Source organism: Malaclemys terrapin, chromosome 8, assembly GCF_027887155.1.
Source record: "Malaclemys terrapin pileata isolate rMalTer1 chromosome 8, rMalTer1.hap1, whole genome shotgun sequence".
Lineage (NCBI taxonomy): Eukaryota > Metazoa > Chordata > Testudines > Emydidae > Malaclemys > Malaclemys terrapin.
In genome coordinates, this window is record NC_071512.1 from 15,615,502 (window position 1) to 15,636,417 (window position 20,916).

Here is a 20,916-nt window from a genome sequence, read left to right on the forward strand (position 1 = left end):
AAGATTACATAAGGAACTGCATTGGGAGAACCAAGATTACAAGGAAAACAGCACTGCTCAAGTTATGAGTAAACCTAGATGTACAGCAGTTTCTGTATTAGATTCAAAGTTAGTAAATAAAGCCTTTACTTGCAATCACCATCCCTTTCTGTTATATCAAATTTACACAAAAATGAAATGCTTCAACTACTAACTTGTATTCTGTCAGTAAAAAGAACAGGAGTACTTGTGGCACCTTAGAGACTAACAAATTTATTAGAGCATAAGCTTTCGTGGGCTACAGCCCACTTCTTCAGATGCATATGCTGTATGCCCATGAAAGCTTATGCTCTAATAAATTTGTTAGTCTCTAAGGTGCCACAAGTACTCCTGTTCTTTTTGCGGATACAGACTAACATGGCTGTTACTCTGAAACCTATTCCATCAGTGTTTGTTTTGAAGTCAGTGGGACTACATGTCTAAATCACCTTCACCTTGAAAATTATGCACTGAAGGGCCTAAATATGGTCTCTGAGCGTTTGGGCCTGTGTGTTAATAGGTTAAAATTGCTGATTTTTTTTTAAAGTAACCTAACATTAAAACACAATTGCTTACAGTGAGAGAATTTAAGCAGAGTTTTTTGTTTCAGGCTATAAGAGAGAAGCTGGGTGAGGTCCAACAAAAGATATTACTAACTCCCTTGAGTGAGCGAAACAAGCGTTTGAGTTTACAAAATATCTGGTGGGATTCCTTTTTTACCTTTGGTAATTCTGCGAAATGAAGAGATCCTACCATTAGAGGCATTTATAATTCAGTTCATTATCTGTTTTAATTTAATGTTGCAATAGCATTTTCGATTAGTTTGACAATGACCCCAAATGCCTGTTGTGAGGGCGGCTGGCCTGTGACCTGCTGCTCTAAGAGGGGGGATCTGCTGTACCCCTCACCCCTGGGCACCACTGGAGAAGTGGGTCCCCAACAGCGGCCTGAGGGGAGTCAGCTGAGGCGCTCCGAGGGGAGCCTGTTTAAACGCATGTCCCAAGGCTGCGGGGCTCGCTCAGAGACTCCCAGGCTGAGCTCTATGCAACACCGTTTGGACTGAAGTCACGCCGACGGCTGCAGACGGGCTCTTGCTGCGCGGAGTTGCTTCTGTTCGGAGCCGTTCTTGCTCCCCGGGCCCGCTTAATCCTGAGCGCTCCGTCGGGACGTGTGCAGCCGGGCCCAGGCGCTGCCAGGCCGGGGCAACACACAGGCCGGCAAGGCCAGGCTGCGCGCTGCCTAGCCGATCACCTAGCAACCTGCCGCGGGAGCGCCTTTCTGCCCCTGCTCTCCAGACTCGCAGCTACGGAAAAGCCAAGCTCGGGTCCCGCACGCCTCCGCAAGCCCGCGCGGGCGGGGCACAGCCGAGGGCCGCTCGGATCTTCCCCTCAACGTGTGTCGCCGACCGGCGGCTTCCCCCTGCCCTTGGGTCACCGGCTCCGCAGGGCCTGCCTCCCGCCTCCCTCCTCTAGGGGGCGCTGGCTCCGAGCCACGCTGCTTAGCGCTCAGCCCGGGCCGCTCTAGGGCCCGGCTGCGCGGTGAGGGGCGGGCAGGGTGGAGGCCGCCCGCGGCCCAGCTGAGAGCCGGGGACAGGGAGTCGCGCGGAGTAGATCCAGCCGCTTTCTGCGCCTCGGCTGGGGCCCAGGGGCCGGCGCTGGGAGCGGAGCGTGCGGGCCGAGGAGCGCAGAGGTGGGAGCGAGCGAGAGGCCGGGATATGGGGGTGCTGTGACGGCGGGGCGGGGTGGGACTGAGGAGGTGGGGGGCGATGTGGGGCGGCCTGGAGCAAGGGCTGGGGGGCAGCGGTGAGGGGCAAGGGGGGGGGTTGGGGAAAGGGTGGGAAGTGCTGAGGGGCTGGCTAAGGGAAGGGTGGAGGGGCTGGACGGGAGGGAACGGGGGGGAGAGGGGCTGGCTGGGGGGGGACGGTGGGGATCGGGGCGAGGAGAGGGGCTGGCCTGGGGGACGATGGGGAACGGGGCGGGGAGAGAGACTGACGGGGGGGGGGACAGTGAGGGGCAGGGAGAGGGGCTGGCTGGGGAAAGGGTTGGGAAAACTGGCTAAGAATCAAGGGCTTGACTCCTCTATCCTAAGTCCTATTGGGGTTACCTGCTAGGGGCGCACTTCCCAGGCCAAAAGTCTCCTTTCAAATACTCTCTGTTCCTTCTCGTTATCTCACAACCCTTTCACCTTGCCTGTGAGAGTCGTCCTTACCCTGGGTGATGCGTGTTCTATGTCTGACACTGCTCTGGAGTTTGTGGCCTCCGTGGCGTTAACTCGACTTGTCTACGCTAGAGTTAACGGCTCCAGCAAGAGCAACCACACTGGGAGTTGGAAATACTACTTGAGCTGCACAGTGTGATTGCGTGAGCAGCTGAGAGGTTGTTTGAGTTGAGCTGTATCTCCTTACAGGCCAGCCAACTTGATTTAAAAGTGTCACTGCACTTGAGTTAAGGTCTGTGTGCGTGGACAGGTGTTGTGTTAGGGGCAGCACTTGAGTTATAACAGCTGCAACAAAGACAAGCACTAAGGGCATGGCTACACTTGCAGATGTAGAACGCTGTGAGTTAAACCCGCCTTGGTAGAGCACAGTAGGGAAAGCGCTGCAGTCTCTCCACACTGACAGCTTCAAGCACACTGGCGTGGCCACATTTGCGGCATTTGCAGCGACATTGGGAGTGGTGCATTATGTGCAGCCATCCCAGCATGCAAGTGACTGCAATGTGCTTTTCAAATGTGGGGGGTGGAGTGGAGTGTGACCGGGAGTGTGTTGTGTGTTTGGGGGGGTTTTGGGGTGCTGAGTGTGTGTGAGGGTGCTGTCTTGTAAGTTCAGCCACCCCCCCCCCACACACACACACACATACTCAAAGCAAACAATAAATGTTTGCTTTTTCCCAGAGCTTATAAGCAGCCGGCTTCTCTGAAAAGGAGCTTTGAAAGGGCATTTCTGCATTCTTGCAGCCGATTTCACAACAATGACAAGAGTGACCACTTGACTTAAGAATGGGATGTTTCCGGAGGCTGATCACAGCGCAGTAATGCAACACCTCGTTCACACTGGTGCCGCGGCACTCTGGTGGCACAGCAAATGTTATTTCACTCGCCGAGGTGGAGTACCAGTAGTGCTGTAGCTGCCGAGTCAGAGTGCTCTATGTGCCTTGCCAGTGGGAACGGAGAGTGAGCTAGGGCACCCGGGGCTGCTTTATTGTGCTGTAACTCACAAGTGTAGCCAAGGCCTAAGTGTTGCAGGAGCTGGAGGCCATGTTTGCTTTACAGTGGCACAGCTACAGTGCTGCCGCTGCGCCACTCTAGTGTAGACGCTTCCTACAATTGAATTTTTTTGTTGGTGTAGTTAATTCCCACTCAGAGGTTATAGCTAGGTCAACAGAAGAATTCTTCAGTTAACATAGCCATAGTCCTCAGAATATGTAACTTCTTGCAGCACAGCACTGTAGCTAGGTTGATCTAATGTTTTTGTGTAAACCAGGCCTGAGATTATATCTACACTGCAACCAAGGTGTAATTTTCGGCTTGTGTAACATAGCAGCAGAGACATGTCAGTGTGGGCTACTAGTGCAAGTATATAGCCTGGAGACCACAGTGGGCTTCAACAGCCCAGACCACTACGTCTTTGCTACTTTCTTAAGTAAGATAGTTAGATTAAAGCTAGCCTGGATACGTCTACACAAGATGTAAATTATGCCTCTGGTTGCAATGTAGGCATAGCATGAGACTAGAAAGACACAGTCAGTCTTTTACAGCTGAACTTCACTAATTTGTACTGATGATTGAAAGCTCCTTTGCAAATTAATAAGTAAACAAGTCGTGAAATCAAGGGCATTGTATCACAAAATGTACTTTAATCATCACTTTTGAGAGTTGTAGCTTAAACTATGTATTATTTGTTTTGTTTGGAAGCATGGTGAGAGGGAAGCATGCAGGTCCTTCGGAGAATTGTCATTCTGTTGCATTAGCCGAGTGAGAGTTAGCAGAGTTCTTTATATGCTAGGCACAGTGATATGTTAAAGGAAAGGAGTGATTTCAGATTTACATAATTAAAACTGAGTTTCCTAGTGTGTAAGGGTTTGAATTGGACTTGTATCTCTCTGTTTTTTTTTGTTTGTTTTTTAAATGCACCTTTCTTGGTTATATTTACAAAAATAGAAGTGTATAAGAATGGACTTTTTTCGAAAGTATTATTTACTCATTTGAATCTCATGGATAACTTCAAATGGTTTGAAACAGATCTCCTCCAACCCATCACTATTTACCAGTGAGCAGTTTTTCTGAGCTGTAATAAGGTAAGCCCCCAATCCTGCAATTGGATCCACTAGCATGGAACCCCATTGACTTCAGTAGGACTGTGCTCAGCCCAGGGGTCTGCACTAATAGATCCAATTGCAAGATCAGGGCTAACATACATCATTGAGATGTGTACTATGGAAACTTTAAAAACAAACAAACAAAAAACCTCTATGTCATTGAGTGTGCATGCCAAGGCTCACTTGAGTGAAACAGTTGATGATAGCAGCTCATAATGGAAATGCTGAGAGGATTTTAATCCCTCTAATTTTTTGTTATAGGCAGCAGACAAATACTGAGCTTCATCACCATGCCTGCCCTGGCAACAGAACCTACAGTCTTCTTGCTTTCCCACAGAAAAAACTTGTGACTCCCAGTTCCTTCTGAAGAATGAGCAGTGTCTGTGCCCTGGCCTTACTAACGTGGCTGTGCAGGGTCACTAACAGTACCTGCAACTCTAGTTGCTACTGTTTTGCAATTGTAACTGAAAAGGTAATGAAATTGCAAAGATTTTTTTAAAAGAGCTCCTTTAAATTGTTTACTGAAACGGTATAGAAATGCACCAACATGATGTCTGTTTGAGGTCCATGTGTTCTTGCTTGTCATTTGAAATAATTGTAATCAAACTATATTTTTAGATGTACCTGGTAGGTGATAGTCAGTGTACTGAAAGAGAGCTACACTGTTACTACTTCCTTTCCCACTCCTGTCTTTGTCCCTTCTTTGGTCTGTGGTTTCCATCTCAAGCATTAACAAAGTGTCATCTTGATACTATTAACACTCCATTGCACATTTCATTCTACAGTGTTCTTCAGCCTCTGACTTTCTAAGGGTTGGTCTCTCATTATCAACGTTTTGAAGAGAACCATTTTTTATAACTTTAAAATTGCCAACAAATGATAGACCACGTGCAGGATCTTTAACCTGAAGAAAGAGTACTTATGTTTGGTAGTGTTTTCATGTTTTATTGTTTCTTCTAAATTTGATTCCAATAACATTAAATATATACATTAACAGACCATTTGACTTTTCTGTTTAGTCCTAACTGAATTGTTGGTTGGTTTTCTTGATTCTGCAGAGAAGTTAAATGTCTTCAGAAGATAAGGAAGCTCAGGAGGATGAGCTGCTGGCTCTAGCTAGTATTTATGATGAAGATGAATTTAAGAGGGCAGACTCTGCCCAAGGAGGAGAAACAAGAATTTGTCTGGAGTTGCCCCAAAACTTCAAAATATTTGTGAGTGGTGAGTCCAGATGTTTTGCATTATCTTGAAATTAGGTTTTATTAAAATAGTCTGTATTTTCCTACACATGTTCCAAAGGTGGTTACCCAAACATTCTTCATTTTCTCTTCTTAGAACTTTGAGTCATGAACAATTTATAACAAATTACAGCTGGGATGGGTATCACTCATACCTATAACTTCACAATGTTATTCTTGCTTTAAGTATTTGCATATCATTCTTAAAGATCAAAACTAAAGAGGGTGGACTTTTAAATTTCAAATATAGTAGCTTCCTAGAATGGAATTTTTAATGGTTTGTTCAAATTACTTGCTAAGGAGAATTCATCTGTAGTGTTTCAAAATACTTTTTTTCCTAAAATATTTTAAATTAAAGTTGGAATATTTTTGTGTGAATTGAGCATTCATTAGACCATCGGGGACCCTTGGAGCAAACAAGTCTACGTCTTTAAGTGTTATTTTCCTGTCCATCTGGTGTGCTTTTGCATTTCTGTAGTGCCTTTCATCTGAGACTGTGTTTTGAAATATTAGGTAAAGAACACTGTCAATTTAAAAATGATACTTCTCTTTGGAAAAAAAAAATTGCATACTGTTACAGGTAACACCGAGCATTACTATAACTGTCAGTTTCAAGAAAATATTATTTTGTATTTGTTCAGGTGATTTAATTTGTTTATCTGACACCATTGTGCATGTGTAGCTGTCTTCCTTGGTTCCCATATGCAATCATTCAGTTTCTCTTGTTTGTATGGGTCAAACTCAGCAACACAAGTAACAAATAACAAACCCACACTTTTAAACATTTGGCAGAGGAACTTGAAATTACCTTTAACTCTGTTTTTAATTTGACTATTTTTCAAATTAATTGTGTCCTTTTAAGCTTCCCAATCTGTGAAGTGGTTATTAACTCCATCAGAGATGCCTCTGGTTCAGTTTACCTATTAACTGTTGTTTGCCCAAGATGGTACATTGAAACAGTGACAGATCCACAATGCTGTGCTCTGTCCACTAGACACTCCCTTCTCTGGAAAGACCCCTGAAATATGAATTTGCTTTTTCTCTAAGGAAAACTATCAATGATAAATTATCAGAATTAGAGAGGCTTGTTCCTTTTCTTGTTCTTAGAACAACAAAGTATATTTACCCTTATTCTTGAGGATTTGCCTTTCCAGACTATCTGGTTTGTGATTTATCTGACAGATCATAGTACTAGCAAAGTCAATATTCACTGATTCAGCCTCCAGCACACAACTGTTTATGAAATGTTATAGCACTAAAAAGGCACATTGTTTACTTAAATTTTTAGTTTAACTGGTTTACTCAGACTTATCAAATGAAAAGAGGTTGCTTGGAAACTTTATCTTGCAGTTAAACTTCATTAGGCTGCAACACCTATAATCATAGTTCTATTGATCTTTCTCTCAACTTGTATCAATCAATTGTCTTTGGTTCAGGAAGTCCCACAGAGTGTCTTCAGAACAGTGGATTTGAATACACAATTTGCTTTCTGCCTCCACTTGTATTGAATTTTGAACTCCCACCAGATTACCCATCAGCCTCTTCGCCTGTGTTCACACTCAGCAGCAAGTGGCTCTCCCAGACCCAGGTTTGGTTTAAAATCTTTTTGACACTTCTTGTACCTTTCAGGAACATAAAAAAAATTCTTTATAATTAATACTCTAATAGTTGTAAATGCAGCAGGTGAAGGAATAGTTGCATAGAACTTCGCTTTTAACATCCAGGTTGTTGGAGGAAACAATTAGCGTCATGAAGTGTAATACATACTTCTAATGAATTGTATAAGAAGTAGTTTTTATTGGCGCCCTTTGCCAACAGTCTTTTTCTCTTCATGCTGCAAGATTCTTAAGGATAAAGGATGGGATTTTCAAAAGTATCTTAATTACTTAGGTGCACAAGTCTCATAGAAAATCAATAGAATTTAGGCTGCTAAATTCTATTTGGGTAAAATTTAGGGTAAAATTTTTAAAAGCGTTTAAGTGACTTAGGAGCCTAAGTCCCATTGACTGTCAAAGAAACATAGGCTCTTAAGTGCTGAAGTCATTTTTGAAAATGTGACTGTTCCTAAGTCACTTATGGCCAGAATTTTAAAGGTACTAAAGATGCAGAGAGATGCATAGTGGTATTTTAAGAAGTGCCTAGGTGATTAACTCCCATTGATTTCAATGGGTATTAGGCACCTAACTTGCTTTAGGTGCTTTTGTAAATCTTACTGGGTGCTTATTTGCGTCTATTGGCACCTATTTGGAAATCTGGCCTTTAGGCACTTTTGAAAATCCCAATCATAGCGATTCGATGTCCTGTTTCATCTCTGCTTATATCCTGTGCATTATAGAGTAGGTACATGTGAATATGTATATACTGTGCTGTGCAAATACAGCCTATATCTGAAAATCTTTTGTATTGTGTGTCATGAGACTCAGGTGCCTTCCGCCATTTAAGAAGGGCAGGTATTAATGTATACTCATTCTTCTTGAAATACTTTTTTTTTACTATTTAAGAGTAAGATACTGTAAAATATTTTCTTGAAGAACAAAAATTTTTAGTGAAAGAACACATAAGTATATTGTATTTTTAAAATCTCTGGAGAGAGACATAGCTCTGTCAATAGCAGCTAAAGATCTTGAGATCCAAAGGCTGATAAAGGCAATATTAGATTAAAGAGATGCTGTTAGGATTGATAGCCCCAGAATTTAACCTGCCTTTTCTGATGTTAGTAAACATGGGATGCTATTAACCCAGCATTTGCGAGCAATCCAAAAATAACAATCCAGGATGCATGTGTGGATAGAGAGCAGTATTCACTGAGGACACTTCAATTTCAAACTTGTAAGAAAGAGAGCAATTGGATTATAAAAATAATGTAACTTTAAAGCATTTTAAATTTGCTTATTCAAAAACACATTATCAGAACTAACTGTGTAGGAGGTGTATACATTTTTTTAAAAAATTACACAAACCAAAAACCTGCATTAGGTAGTGAGATTATAGAGGACAACAACCCATATCATTTCATAGGTGGAAGAATGCATCCATTATGTTTGGGTACAGTGGGTATAACACATCTGGATACTTCCAATTGAACTCTTTATTATTGCATTAGCTATTTCTAATGTTGCTGTGTATTTGCAAAATAGCTGGTATTCCTTGAATAAAAATTGTCTAACATGCAGCTATATCTGTTACATTCTTTGCTGTGAAGCAGTGAGTTTATATGAAAGAAGCATGTCATCTAGATTTTTTTCCCATAAATGAACTAAAATTTCAGTTGCATAGGCCTTTATTTCTTGTATGCTATTATTGTATTACAGTAGTATCTACAGGCCAGCTCCATTGTGGTAGTCAGTGTACAAATAATTCCAGTGAATATTGTGATCAAAACATTGTGCCTGATCATACAACTAATAGACTGAGCACCTAGAGTTCATTGCTGAGCAGTGGAGAATTTAGTAAGAGCAACACAAACCTTGGTATGTGGAGGGGTGTCCCTTCGTAAATTATACTTTGAGTTATTAAAGTTAACATTTATTTTCCTCCGATAGCCTCCTGTATAAGAGATAAGGGAGGAAGCTAGAGAATCAGTTTCTTTCCATAGATTAGGCTTTTTCAGAGAAAATATCATCCAACTAACATGTCCGGCTTTTAGTCTTTGGGAAATGTGCACTCAGGTGAGGTGATCACATTTGAGTTAACTTGACTTTTTTACTGAAACAGCAATAATCATTGTCTGAATTAATATGCAGTAATTGTAGCATGAGCTGTTTCAATGCATGAGCAGTGATTGGTTAGTATAATTTGGAAGAGACAAACTAAAGGTTATGAATGGGAACGTGCTAATTGGCCAAGAATTCAGACTGTCTTCAAAGTGCACTGCTGCTAGTGAACTAACACTCAAAACAAATAAAGCTAGTTGCAAGATAAGCAGAATACTCGTATCCTAACTATGTTTAAATTACTAAGGTAATTATATAAAATGGGAATACTAAAAGTTCACTGCAAGTCAGGCAAAAGTAGAAGAGGGGGAAGTCTCTGGTACAAAGCAGATGTCTATTCCAGTACACAACATTAGAATGTGTTCAGTGTTTGATAATGAAAGCCCCAAAGGCAAATGCTCTATGAATTAGTGCAGGCATGTAATATCTATTGTATATACAGATTTTAATGTTTTAAATAACACAATTAAAGTACATCAGATGATAAAACACTTAAAGCATTATACGTAAACCAGAGGTGAGTAGTTGGCTGAATCTTGAATTGACTTCCAAATGTGCTACATTTAGTCCAGTCAGAATAACGAGGCTGACTTCTTTCATTAACCTCAGAACTTCAAAGTTGAGATTGTAAATATGCATCATAGTTACTTTGTTTTTGTTGTTCACTAAAAATAACTTCCTCCTGTAACCCAAAATATCTAGATCAGTATGTAGGTCTGGCAGTAATTAGTGTTCTTACCTATTCACTTGAAAGGAAATGAGTTCTGATTATGCTACAGGTGGCTTTTAATTTATAAGTTTAAACGTAACTGCAAAGCTGGTGGGAAATTAGGTGTCCATTTTTTCTGCCTTATGATTTATGAAGAAGGCAAGATATTATTCAAAATTAGTTTTTCCTGTATGTGTTTTACTTTTGAAATTGAGGCCTTGTCCTACCCCATCTTTCCTGGAAGATTCTGTGGACCAATGGAAAATTTGGATATCAGATTATCAAGCAAGTGAAAATTGATTTAAGAAGGGGAGTGATTTTAACTGACTGTTTAAAACTTCTGTTCTATGTACGTATTTAATTCAGACATGCAGGGAGCAATTGGAAGGAAAGGTATATTTAAGATTGAGCACCCTGACAACTAAGGATTCAAAAAAAAAAAAAAAAACAGAAATCCTGCCCAATGTATAGTTGAGTCCTCAATTAAAAATAGGGAAGACAAGACCTGACATTTTGATATTTCTGAGGGAAAATGCAGCAGGAGAGAGACTTGAAAACAAACTATTCAGGCTTTCTTTAAACATAAAAAGGCCGGGCACCAGACATATATTTTAAAAATATTTTAGCCAGGTCACCTTGAAGCAAATGTTATTTAATCTTTACAGTAAAGCATATAGAACTGTGTTATCTAAGTTACTTATCACATCATATGATTTTTATTTCTAAATCTACATTTCTTAACAATTACTTGCAATACTTTCTAATATTTTGAAATGGAGTTGAGTTTTTCTGTATAGCGAAAGGTGTAGACTGAGGATTTATGCTTTGGAGGTTAGCAAGTGATCAGGTGAGAATGTAAAGTGATGCTCTCTTATTATTTCCCAATGTGTACAAACAACAAAGACCCTGTTCAACTAAATTAGTTCATGGCCTAAATTTGAAATCTGAAGCTACCATATTAGAGGGAAATTGTTCTAAGATGAGTCAGGAGTTGCTGGAAGATGGAGCTGTTCTTTTTGGGTTCTAAGCTCAAACTTTTCTTTTCTAGCTTACTGCACTTTGCAAGCACTTAGACAACTTGTGGGAAGAGAACCGAGGCTGTGTGGTCTTGTTTGCCTGGATGCAGTTTCTTAAGGAAGAAACACTAGCTTACCTGAACATCACCTCCCCGTATGAACTAAAAATGTGCCATCAAGAAAATGGGCAGAGCAGGACATCTCTGTTTCCTCTGAACTCTGAGCTGGATGGTTGTGGCGCAGCAGGTGCTGCAACAGCACAAGAAAAAATCCTTGATGAAAGAGCTATACAGGATGTGGAGTCTCTGTCAAGTCTGATAAGGGAAATCTTGGATTTTGATCAGGCTCAGCAGAAAAAATGCTTTAACAGTAAGATGTTCTTGTGCAGCATCTGTTTTTCTGAGAAGCTGGGTAGTGACTGTATGTACTTCATGGAGTGCAGGCATATATACTGCAAATCCTGTTTAAAGGACTACTTCGAAATTCAGATCAGGGATGGTCAGGTCCACTGCCTCAGCTGTCCAGAACCAAAGTGTTCTTCTGTTGCTACTCCTGGCCAGGTAATAGCAGAAGTATATAATCAATGCATGCACACCTCTAGCTTACTAATAAAGCTGAATTGTATATAATTGATTTTTGCTCAAACCATAGTAATTAAAGCACAGAGTTTTTTCATGCTACCCAGAGGCCACTTACATGCTCCTGAGTTAAAATTTTTTGCCCACTATTAGTTTCAGATGTCTTGAACACCGATTTGAATTAATATGATCCCACTTACTGTGCTAATTGTTTTCACTATGGGACTCTAAACTGTCAGTGCCAAGGATTTGAATTGCTAGTGAATCTGTTCTTCAGAATATTTAAGATGACCATGCAAAGAAGCTGCAGATTTAATGAGAGTATCATCAATAGCTTGTATACTTTCTCTCTGATTGTTGCAGTAATCTCCTGATCAGAATGAGAGTCATGTTTAAAATGTGCTAAAGCAAATTCAAACTAGTTGTTGGTACTCGTGTCTTAAAGTTTTTTCTACCAGAGCTAATAGATTGAACATCTGAATCCAGCAAATATAATGTTGTTTGATCTTTGTTTAGGTTAAGGAACTGGTTGGAGAGGAGTTGTTTGCACGTTATGACCGCCTACTTCTGCAGTCCAGCTTGGACTTGATGGCAGACGTGGTATATTGTCCTCGTCCATGCTGTCAGACTCCAGTGATGCAAGAGCCAGGTTGCACCATGGGCATATGTTCCAGTTGCAACTATGCTTTCTGTACCCTCTGTAAAATGACTTATCATGGAGTCTCTCCATGTAAAGTCACTGCAGGTGAGTTGCACTGTTTTGGAAATGGAACACAAAGTGAATTGCAGCTTTCATTGTAGAATACGGTGACATTAAGTAGATACAGAAGTAGAAATGTTTCTGAGTATCTGCTATAGTAAGGGGTAAGTGAGTTGACACCTCCGTCTGTGTGGTGGGACTCTGTGTAATGAGGATGAGAGGTTAAATGTAGTTGAAGAGCTGGCCTCTGCCCTGAAGAGTTTACAGTTGAATGTCTAGACATGCTGCAACAAGTTAGATGAACAAATGACACAGTTAAGAAGGACAATGGTTATGGCATTGTAGTTGCTCACTATACCCATTTGTATATCTTGCGGTTTTTAAAAACAAAATTATTATTGATAACTTAGAGGGAAATATGATACACAGGATACATTCCGGTTTCCCACAGTGACTGGTAGCAGATGCTTGAGGGTAGGTGCAAGAAACCCTAAAGTGGACATTTATGGAATAACATGTCCACAGGAAGTTTCTTCCAGCCTTTGAGGAGTTTACCCATATGCCATGAAGCATGAGGGTTTATATTCCAGACATTTTAAAATCCATACTAATGTAACTCAAGATATTAGCTATATAAATGTCCATTCCTTTTTTTAAATCTTGTTGAGCATTTGGCCTTGATGTCTTGTGATAGAGTTCCACTAAATGTATGGTGTTAGCAAAAAATATTTCCTTGCATCAATTTTTAATATGCTACCTATTTCAATTTTGACAGTCCTTATTACAAGAGAGGGTAAATACAAGTGTCCAATCTACCTTCTTTCTACTGTTCATTCTGTATACCTTTATCGTGTACACTCTTATTTTTCTCCCCTCTGAACTAAACAATCCGAATCTTTTCAGTCTCATGTCGTATGATTTTTTTCCCTCCGTGCCTGTAATTGTTTTGGTCACAAACCTTTTATTTCCACTTTAAGTTTTTTGAGGTAGGGTGACTAGAACACAGCATTCCCAGCGAAGGTGATTCATATGATGGAATTGCAATATTTTCAATATAAACTTTCATTCTGTTCCTCATGCATCCTACCATTTTGTTGCTTTTTTAACTGAAGCTGCATATTGAGCAGATATTTATGAAATAACAAGATGTTCCTTGTACTATGTTTGAGAATCTCAAACATAACATGTTTTTTTAAAAAGTATAAAGTACTTGTCCCTGGTGTGTTCTGTTTTGTGGTCCTGGAGTTTCCACAGCTGAGAGGTGGTAGATTATACTAGTATCAGCAGCTGGGTTGAACTTCTGGGTGGCTGTTGCTGCCTCATTCTCCTATCAAAGTTATTGGAATCCTCTTGACCCTTGCAATCTTTGGAATCTCCTGAATTATGTTTACAATGAGTTTGGCTCGTTGGCTTAGCTAAGAGTGTGACTTCCATATGCAGTGTGGTATGTAAGGTTAATGTGTTTTTCTGTGTCTTTATTTCACTCCTTAGAAAAGCTAATGGATTTGTGTAATGAGTACCAAGAAGCAGATGAGGCCACTAAAATATTTTTGGAGCAGCGCCATGGCAAAGGAGTGATTAAGAAAGTGCTTGAGGAGATGGAAAGTAAAGAATGGCTAGAAAAGAACTCAAAGGCCTGCCCTTGTTGTGGCACTCATATAGAGGTGAGTGTATTGGGCCAAACTTGGAGAATCACATTTGTTCTTAATTGTTACTGTCCTATGTTGCTAATGCGATTCACTATGGGGACCAGTGCCAGGGAATTAGGACTTTCATTTGTAGGGTCCGTATGATTCCATTTGTGCCTCATCCCTGCTGCTGGCTACTCTAGTCTTACTTTTGAGTGTTACATTTAATAAAAAGTAGGTATTTTCAGTTTTTAAAGGTATTCATCAGTAGTTCCCCAGGTGCTGGGTAATTGCCAGCAAACAGTTCAGGAAAAAGTGAGGTTTCCAGTGTGTTTAGTAATGCAGCAAAATAAAGCTTCTGTGACACAGGCTACTGGTTCACAAACAGGAAACGACATTCACCAATATTGTAGACTTACACTTGTAATAGAGCTTGTCCTCACTTCTGCAGCCAGCAGAAGCAGTTGGCATTACAGTAAGAAGAAACTCCTCCTGTGGGTACACATCTCCTGAAACCAGATTGAAGTGAGGACATGCAACAGACCTCACAAGGATACTAGATTTTATGGTCTGTTTTCTGTTTTGGTTGAATCAGGCTCCCTCTACCACAAGGCAGGCAGTATTCCGCAGACACCAGGGAGATTCTCTTGCTACCAAATATTCCGTAAACTAGGCAAAAGTGTACTGAGCTGGGAGCCAAAAGATCATAATTTCAAACCTCACCTCTCCTGATTGCTGTTAAAATCTGAAATGAATGGAAATACTGTTATTGACCATGGCCTTGTATCCCAACCCTAGAAGGCAGTCAAGTATTCATCTCCCATTGTGCAAATAAATTAACAGATTATCCAAAGTCACTTCAAGGAGAATTGGGAAGAAAACAGAGGTCTGTAATATAGCACAATCAAGTTTTATCCACTATGCAACATTGCTTTTCAGGCTAATATGCCAAAACTAGGTATTTTGATTATCCTATCTAACCAGTACGTGCCAGTCCCTTTCCAGAGTCAGAGATAAAACCCAGAAATCCTGATGTAGTATTATGCTGCTGTCTAACAAATAGCTGTGTACCTGTTTGGCATAATTGTCTTAGGTAACTTAGCTCCCCCCTTTAGTGGCTAGTCCACATGGAGGATAATTACTCCTATAATTCAAGTAGGCAGAGATCTGTGCTGGGGATCTGAAGATCCAGTGCTCAGGCCCAGCTGGTGACCTTATTGTTGAATGAAATAACTGGTGATGAAAAGTTATTTCTTTTGAATAAAATTGTTCGTTTATTCATACAGTGGGTAAACAGCCTATAAAATCTTTTATAGTTTAAAATTTTTGTAGTCTGTCAAAGATGGTGTGACATGTAGTAAAATACTGTACAGATGTTCCATTTCTGAAAATACACATTTCTATCGTTTGTCGCATACTGATTGCTGATGTTGCACAAAGGCAGGTTTGAAGGCTTAGAAGTGACATGAGATATGGTTGATTCTTACTGCTATTCCCTGTTTGTTCCCCCACCAGAAACTAGATGGTTGTAACAAGATGACATGCACTGGCTGCAGGCAGTACTTTTGCTGGCTTTGTATGGGTTCTCTGTCTAGGGCGAACCCATATAAGCACTTCAATGATGCATCCTCCCCATGCTTTAACCGGTACGTATTCACGATATATGCCCTCAAACACAATACAAGCTCCATATGTATAGCATTTTTCTTGCAAGCCCCTCCCCCCAATTATTTTTTCACTTAATTATATAGCTAGTTACAAAGTTAAAATACAAATGAGAGAAATTTTGAGATGTAGGCAAAAGAATAAAATGTTTTCAGATATGATTTGAAATATGGTATGCCTTTGAGGGATTTTTTTCCCCCCTGTTCATTTTCATATATAGGTGCTCAGATATCACAGTGGTGAGTCTGGTATAAATATGTAGGAAGGCAGCAATAAAGGAATTGCAGAACTGGAGGCTAACGCCATCAGCATTGGGATTGTGAGGAAGAATAGAAGAGATCATTGCTACTTGGGTAGATGGTAGGGGAAGTGGATGAGAGGTATAATAGCATGAAAGCTTGGTTCACTGACTTGCATTGTGTGTCTTGCTAATCAAGCAGGATCGAAGAATTCTTTGCAATTATATTTCATTCCTAGATCTTTCTGTGCATGTATAATGTACCCCTCACTGTGGTATGTAGGTGTCATATCAAATGAATACTAAGACCACATTTTTCATCCCTCCATTGCTTATTCTGCTTTCTTAAGTGGATGTGTTCAGTAATATAGGGTTACCATACGTCCGGATTTTCCCGGACATGTCTGGCTTTTGGGGGCTCAAATCCCCGTCCGGGGGGAAATCCCCCAAAAGCCGGGCATGTCCGGGAAAATCGGGAGGGAGGGCTGGGCCGGGCGCGCGGTGCCGGGTCGGGAGCCGGGCCGGGAGCCGGGCCGGGGCCGCGGGGTCGGGCCGCCGAGGGGGTGCGCTGGGCCGCGGGGCTGGGAGCCGGGGGGTCGGGCCGGGAGCCGGGCCGCCGGGGGGGTGCGCCGGGCCGGGAGCCGGGGGGTCGGGCCGGGAGCCGGGCCGCCGGGGGGGTGCGCGGGGCCGGGAGCCGGGGGGTCGGGCCGGGAGCCGGGCCGCTGGGGGGGGTGCGCTGGGCAGCGGGGTCGGGCTGCCGGGGGGGGTGCGCTGGGCAGCGGGGTCGGGCCGGGAGCCGGGCCGCCGGGGGGGTGCGTTGGGCTGCGGGGCCGGGAGCCGGGGGGTCGGGCCGGGAGCTGGGCCGCCGGGGTGGTGCGCTGGGCCGCGGGGTCGGGCCGCCGGGGGGGTGCGCTGGGCCACTGGGGCCGGGAGCCGGGGGGTGCGCTGGGCCGCCGGGGCCGGGAGCCGGGGGGTGCGCTGGGCCGCCGGGGCCGGGAGCCGGAGGGTGCGCTGGGCCGCCGGGGGCCGGCAGTGCTGGGCGGGCCGGGGGTGGTCGGCCGGGGGCCAGGGCCGGCACCCGAGGGCCCGAGCCGACCCAGGCTGGAGCCGCCGGGGGGGCCAGCCTGGGCCGCACCTCCTCCCCCCACACCCCCCCTTACCTGCCCAGGCTTCCCGCGAATTAAATGTTCGCGGGAAGCAGGGGAGGGGGCGGAGACTTTGGGGAGGGGGCGGAGTTGGGGCGGGGCTGGGGGCGGGGCCAGGGCCCTGTGGAGTGTCCTCCTTTTGGAGGCACAAAATATGGTAACCCTAAGTAATATTTATCTCCAGAGGAAATGTTGCTGGTCATTGTGCAGCCATTTTTGAAGTAAATGCTGTGCAAAGAGGAGTGTCATGCATTATGCTGTAAAGGCAGCAAGACGTGAACTCTTCCTAACCTCTGGTGGTAGGAACTTCCCAGCAACAGGGCGTTGGCTGTAGCTCTGGGCTTCATCAGCCTCAACAAAACCTTTGATCATAGCAGATTTTAGCAAAGGAAACCAATGTCTTATCGTAGCCAGGCTTCCAACCATTGAGGGCTTTAAAGATTAGCACTAGGACATTGAGTCTCTTATATTAGACATTGTATTGATGCTTCCATGGGAGGGAATAGGAGTCAGGACTTCTGAGTTCTATTCCTTGTTCTCTAATAAATGAAAGTCGGTAGCAAAAGTCAGCTACTTTCTGTGCCTCAATTTGCCTGCTTGTAAAATGGGGAAAGGATCTATGTTCAGAGAATTGTTCATGACTGGCTTATGCTGGTTGGCTGTCTGCTCCAACCCTCCCTGTTCCTCCCCCACACTCTCTTCTCCTCTCCTCTCTTCAGTTTCACTCCACAACTACCCTTCTCTCCTTCCCTGCCCCACCCCTCTTACCCACCTTCCCTTCAAAGTTCCGTCTCCCTTCTCTTTTCTTTCCATTTAGCTTATTCCCTCCTAATTTAAACCCACACCCCAAAAAATAGATTAATCATTGAACTAATTTGATGTGTTTGCTGCATCACATTTTTCACTCTGCTTGTGTGTTACACCCCGTTCTCCTATCCTTGTCCACTTAGATTGTAAACTCTTCAGGACAAGGTACTCTCTACTACTGTGTTTGGACAGTGCCCAGCACAATGGGGCTCTCTTCCCGTTTGGTCTTAGGCACTACCATAATAAAAATGATTAATAATAATACTCTCTGGGATCTTTAGAGGCTTAATTATCATTATCATTTATTTTTATTACCATAGTGCCTAGGAGCCCTAATCATGGACCAGGACACCATTGTGCTAGGCACTGTTGTTTGAGTCAACTTTGGGCTGTTGCAATGCATGCTTTTCAATGAAATGACAAAAATAAAGACGCTGCAAAGTTCAAATCCTAGTTTCAATTTCAAGTTGCTGTTCAGTGATTCCTAATACAGATTCTTGCCTGTCTCACAGGTTGTTTCAAGCTATGAATGTTGATGGTGACTTCAGGGATGCTGAAGATGAAGACTAGTTATGTTCTGTATCACCTAAAGCTGAAGAAACCAGAAATGAATCTCTTCTGCTTACGTCAAGTTTGTTTGCTTTCATATGATGAGTGGTAACACTTCACACTGCAGGCTGCTCACACAACCATTTGGATGGTATTGCCACAAACAGAAGAGACAATTTCCCTCCTCTTCTAGTGGTTTAGGTCCCTCATGTACATGTCCAGTGCTAAATAGAAGGAACAAACTGTCATCCGAAGGCTTAAAAAATAGTTGAGAAAACTCTAAATACCATAATGTGCCCCTTTTTCTGAAACACATCCTAGAAATTTCTGTTTGGGAATTTCTCCAGGAAGTTTGGCCTTGCAAGGATCTCTGGATTCCATCCTGCATACTTTGCAGTAATCTTTCCTATCGCTGAGGTGGGCTAGATGTGCTCTCCCTGGAGCCCTTTGGTGAAGCTTCTTGTGTCCATTGCAGGAAGACTCATTAAACCTAGCATAAGAATTTCTCCCCTCTCTGAGGCTGAGCCAGTTGCTTTCATAGCATTTCCTGACCTGGATCCAAACTGATTTCTGTGGTGGCTCACTGCTCTAACCCTGACACACTTCACTGGGGTGGTAGAGGTTTATAAATTGCAGAATTTTTGCCCTCCATTCCTTCTCCTCCTGTCCTTCCACCACCACAGAGTAGATCTAATGCCTGGGTCCTGTGTAGACAATTACTGACAAACATTTCCTGTTTTCATAACTCTCACCTTTTTTTTATTCAGTTTCAGTAATTAATTTCCATGTTGCTATCATATCTTAACAGGGAAGGAATTTATATGGTCTGGTGATTATTTTCATAATGATGGATATTAAAACAGTCTGTGCCCAATCTGTGAAATTCTGTGCAGTGTTTCTTGACTCAGATATTAATGAGGTGCTTAAATAAAAAAAAAAAAAAAAAAAAAAAGCGACCTCAGACACTGAACTGAAATTTTACAGGTACACAGTCAATTGTGACTTGAATCCCCTAACTGCATATTTTTCCTTCCCAAGTTCTAGTTGTTAAAAATTTTTTTGTGAAATTAAGTCCTTTGGCCAAAGACCTCTCGATAAATGGCCGGGACTAATGTGCGGCCTTCCAGCTGAACTAGCTCACTCATTCACACTGACATCATACTTCAAAATAAGAAGTTATTGGAAAAACAAATCTCCCTCCCTGTAGTTTTACAAACAGTCTCAAATATGAGAACAGGGCTTGGATTACATTTTAGAAATACTTTTCATCTATAAGATGGGCTAGAAAACAGCTGCTTTGACTTTTTAATGAGAAATATACCTTGTTCAAAATAAGACAGCAGGGCCTGACTGTTTCAGGAACTAGGTAATGATACAGAGAGTCAAGGTCAACTCTTCATATGCAGCTTTGGTTGTTAGTAAATAAATCTTTACTCAAATATCTGTTTAGGTGAATTTAGTAAATAGTTTGAGGCCATTTCTGGAAGGGACAAAGAGTCCTGTTACACAACTCACTATCATGCATGGTAGCCTGAGAGATCAAAGATAGAATACGCATGGAGCCAGATTCCCCTTGCCTGGAATTGGTCCACCTTAATCTTGGTTGAGGTGGGTAGGGGAAGCTTGACTACTCCTGTGTGTGGATTGTTTAATTTGCATTCCAGCACCTTTCACATGCACTAACTTCACCTTTATAAAAGTAAACTCAATTGTCTTCACAGTTGTATTAATTATGGGATGTATATCAGCACATAGTCACTCTATGGAATATATTATTATTCTGCTTCTGGACAGCAGCTGTGATGATCATTTCAGCTGGTAAATTAGCTTTGCTTTTTGTAGTAATCATGTATATTAAAATGGTAGTGCCTAGCCCTGGTGCATACCAGGCAAAGTGTTTGCTAGCTCTGTATTCTTTTGCTCTGTTTAAATACAATGATCAAGAATTCAAACCCTAAAGTTAATTCAGGTGGAGGTTTCCTATTTAAGCACTGTTTCTGGAATGTGCTTGTTTCCAATTCAAAATGTTTTTTTTTTAAAAAACTCATATGGCATATCAAGTATTTGCAGGGAAGGATTATGCATATAGACTGGATAAAGTGTCTGCCTCCTAATCTCTCTCAATCTACCTGTGTTAGTTTGCAAAGCATTATTTGCAGAAATAACCATGAGATGTTATGCAGTAAAGAGGCTGGTAAATTTTTATCCTTTAAAATAATGTTTTAATGGTTCAAATGAGCCTTGTTCCCTCCTTTTTGTAAAAAGGATGTAAATCTATATTACCATGATGAATGTAAAATGGAGATGAATAAATTATTTAAAAATGTAGATTATTTGCTCTTATTTGCATCTAGGCTCAGTGCTTTTGCTGCTAATTTCACATCCTTGACATTAACTTCCCATTTCCTTCTGTGGATAATTTGTGATGCTCAGTACCGTAGTATATGGTACAGTCTGACAGCTAAAAGCCACGTCTACTTCCATCTCTTCCTCTTTCCACAGGAGCCCTTTTCAGTGGGCAGTGACAATCCTTACCATCAAGCTTTACCTGCTAACGATCTTTCTGATACACCAGCATCTCTTTCCCCTACAATTA

At 42.2% G+C, this 20,916-nt stretch overlaps 1 protein-coding gene across 3 annotated transcripts; it reads left to right on the forward strand.

Moving 5' to 3' along the window:
• The first annotated feature begins 1,521 nt into the window (after nucleotides 1-1,521).
• Nucleotides 1,522-20,648, forward strand: RNF14 (ring finger protein 14). Of its 3 annotated transcripts, XM_054038362.1 has the most exons (10): nucleotides 1,522-1,707; nucleotides 4,596-4,806; nucleotides 5,120-5,262; nucleotides 5,393-5,555; nucleotides 7,009-7,160; nucleotides 11,043-11,570; nucleotides 12,105-12,333; nucleotides 13,780-13,952; nucleotides 15,432-15,562; nucleotides 18,284-20,648. In XM_054038362.1, the coding sequence occupies exons 4-10, from the start codon at nucleotides 5,402-5,404 to the stop codon at nucleotides 18,339-18,341; spliced, it is 1,425 nt and encodes a 474-aa protein (XP_053894337.1). In that variant the 5' UTR covers nucleotides 1,522-1,707; nucleotides 4,596-4,806; nucleotides 5,120-5,262; nucleotides 5,393-5,401; the 3' UTR covers nucleotides 18,342-20,648. The 3 variants fall into 3 exon arrangements, with proteins under 3 accessions (XP_053894337.1, XP_053894336.1, XP_053894338.1); XM_054038361.1 differs by lacking the exon at nucleotides 5,120-5,262 and having other exon boundaries at nucleotides 1,523-1,707; XM_054038363.1 differs by lacking the exons at nucleotides 1,522-1,707; nucleotides 4,596-4,806; nucleotides 5,120-5,262 and having other exon boundaries at nucleotides 5,460-5,548.
• The last annotated feature ends 268 nt before the right edge of the window (nucleotides 20,649-20,916 follow it).

What these genes read in the sequence shown, in the direction of transcription:
- RNF14 (XM_054038362.1), top strand. Translation starts at nt 5,402, where the DNA reads ATGTCTTCAGAAGATAAGGAAGCTCAGGAGGATGAGCTGCTGGCTCTA. An exon ending in CTGTTGCTACTCCTGGCCAG is followed by an intron (nt 11,571 to 12,104) that starts GTAATAGCAGAA and finishes ATCTTTGTTTAG; the next exon opens with GTTAAGGAACTGGTTGGAGA. An exon ending in TCCTCCCCATGCTTTAACCG is followed by an intron (nt 15,563 to 18,283) that starts GTACGTATTCAC and finishes CCTGTCTCACAG; the next exon opens with GTTGTTTCAAGCTATGAATG.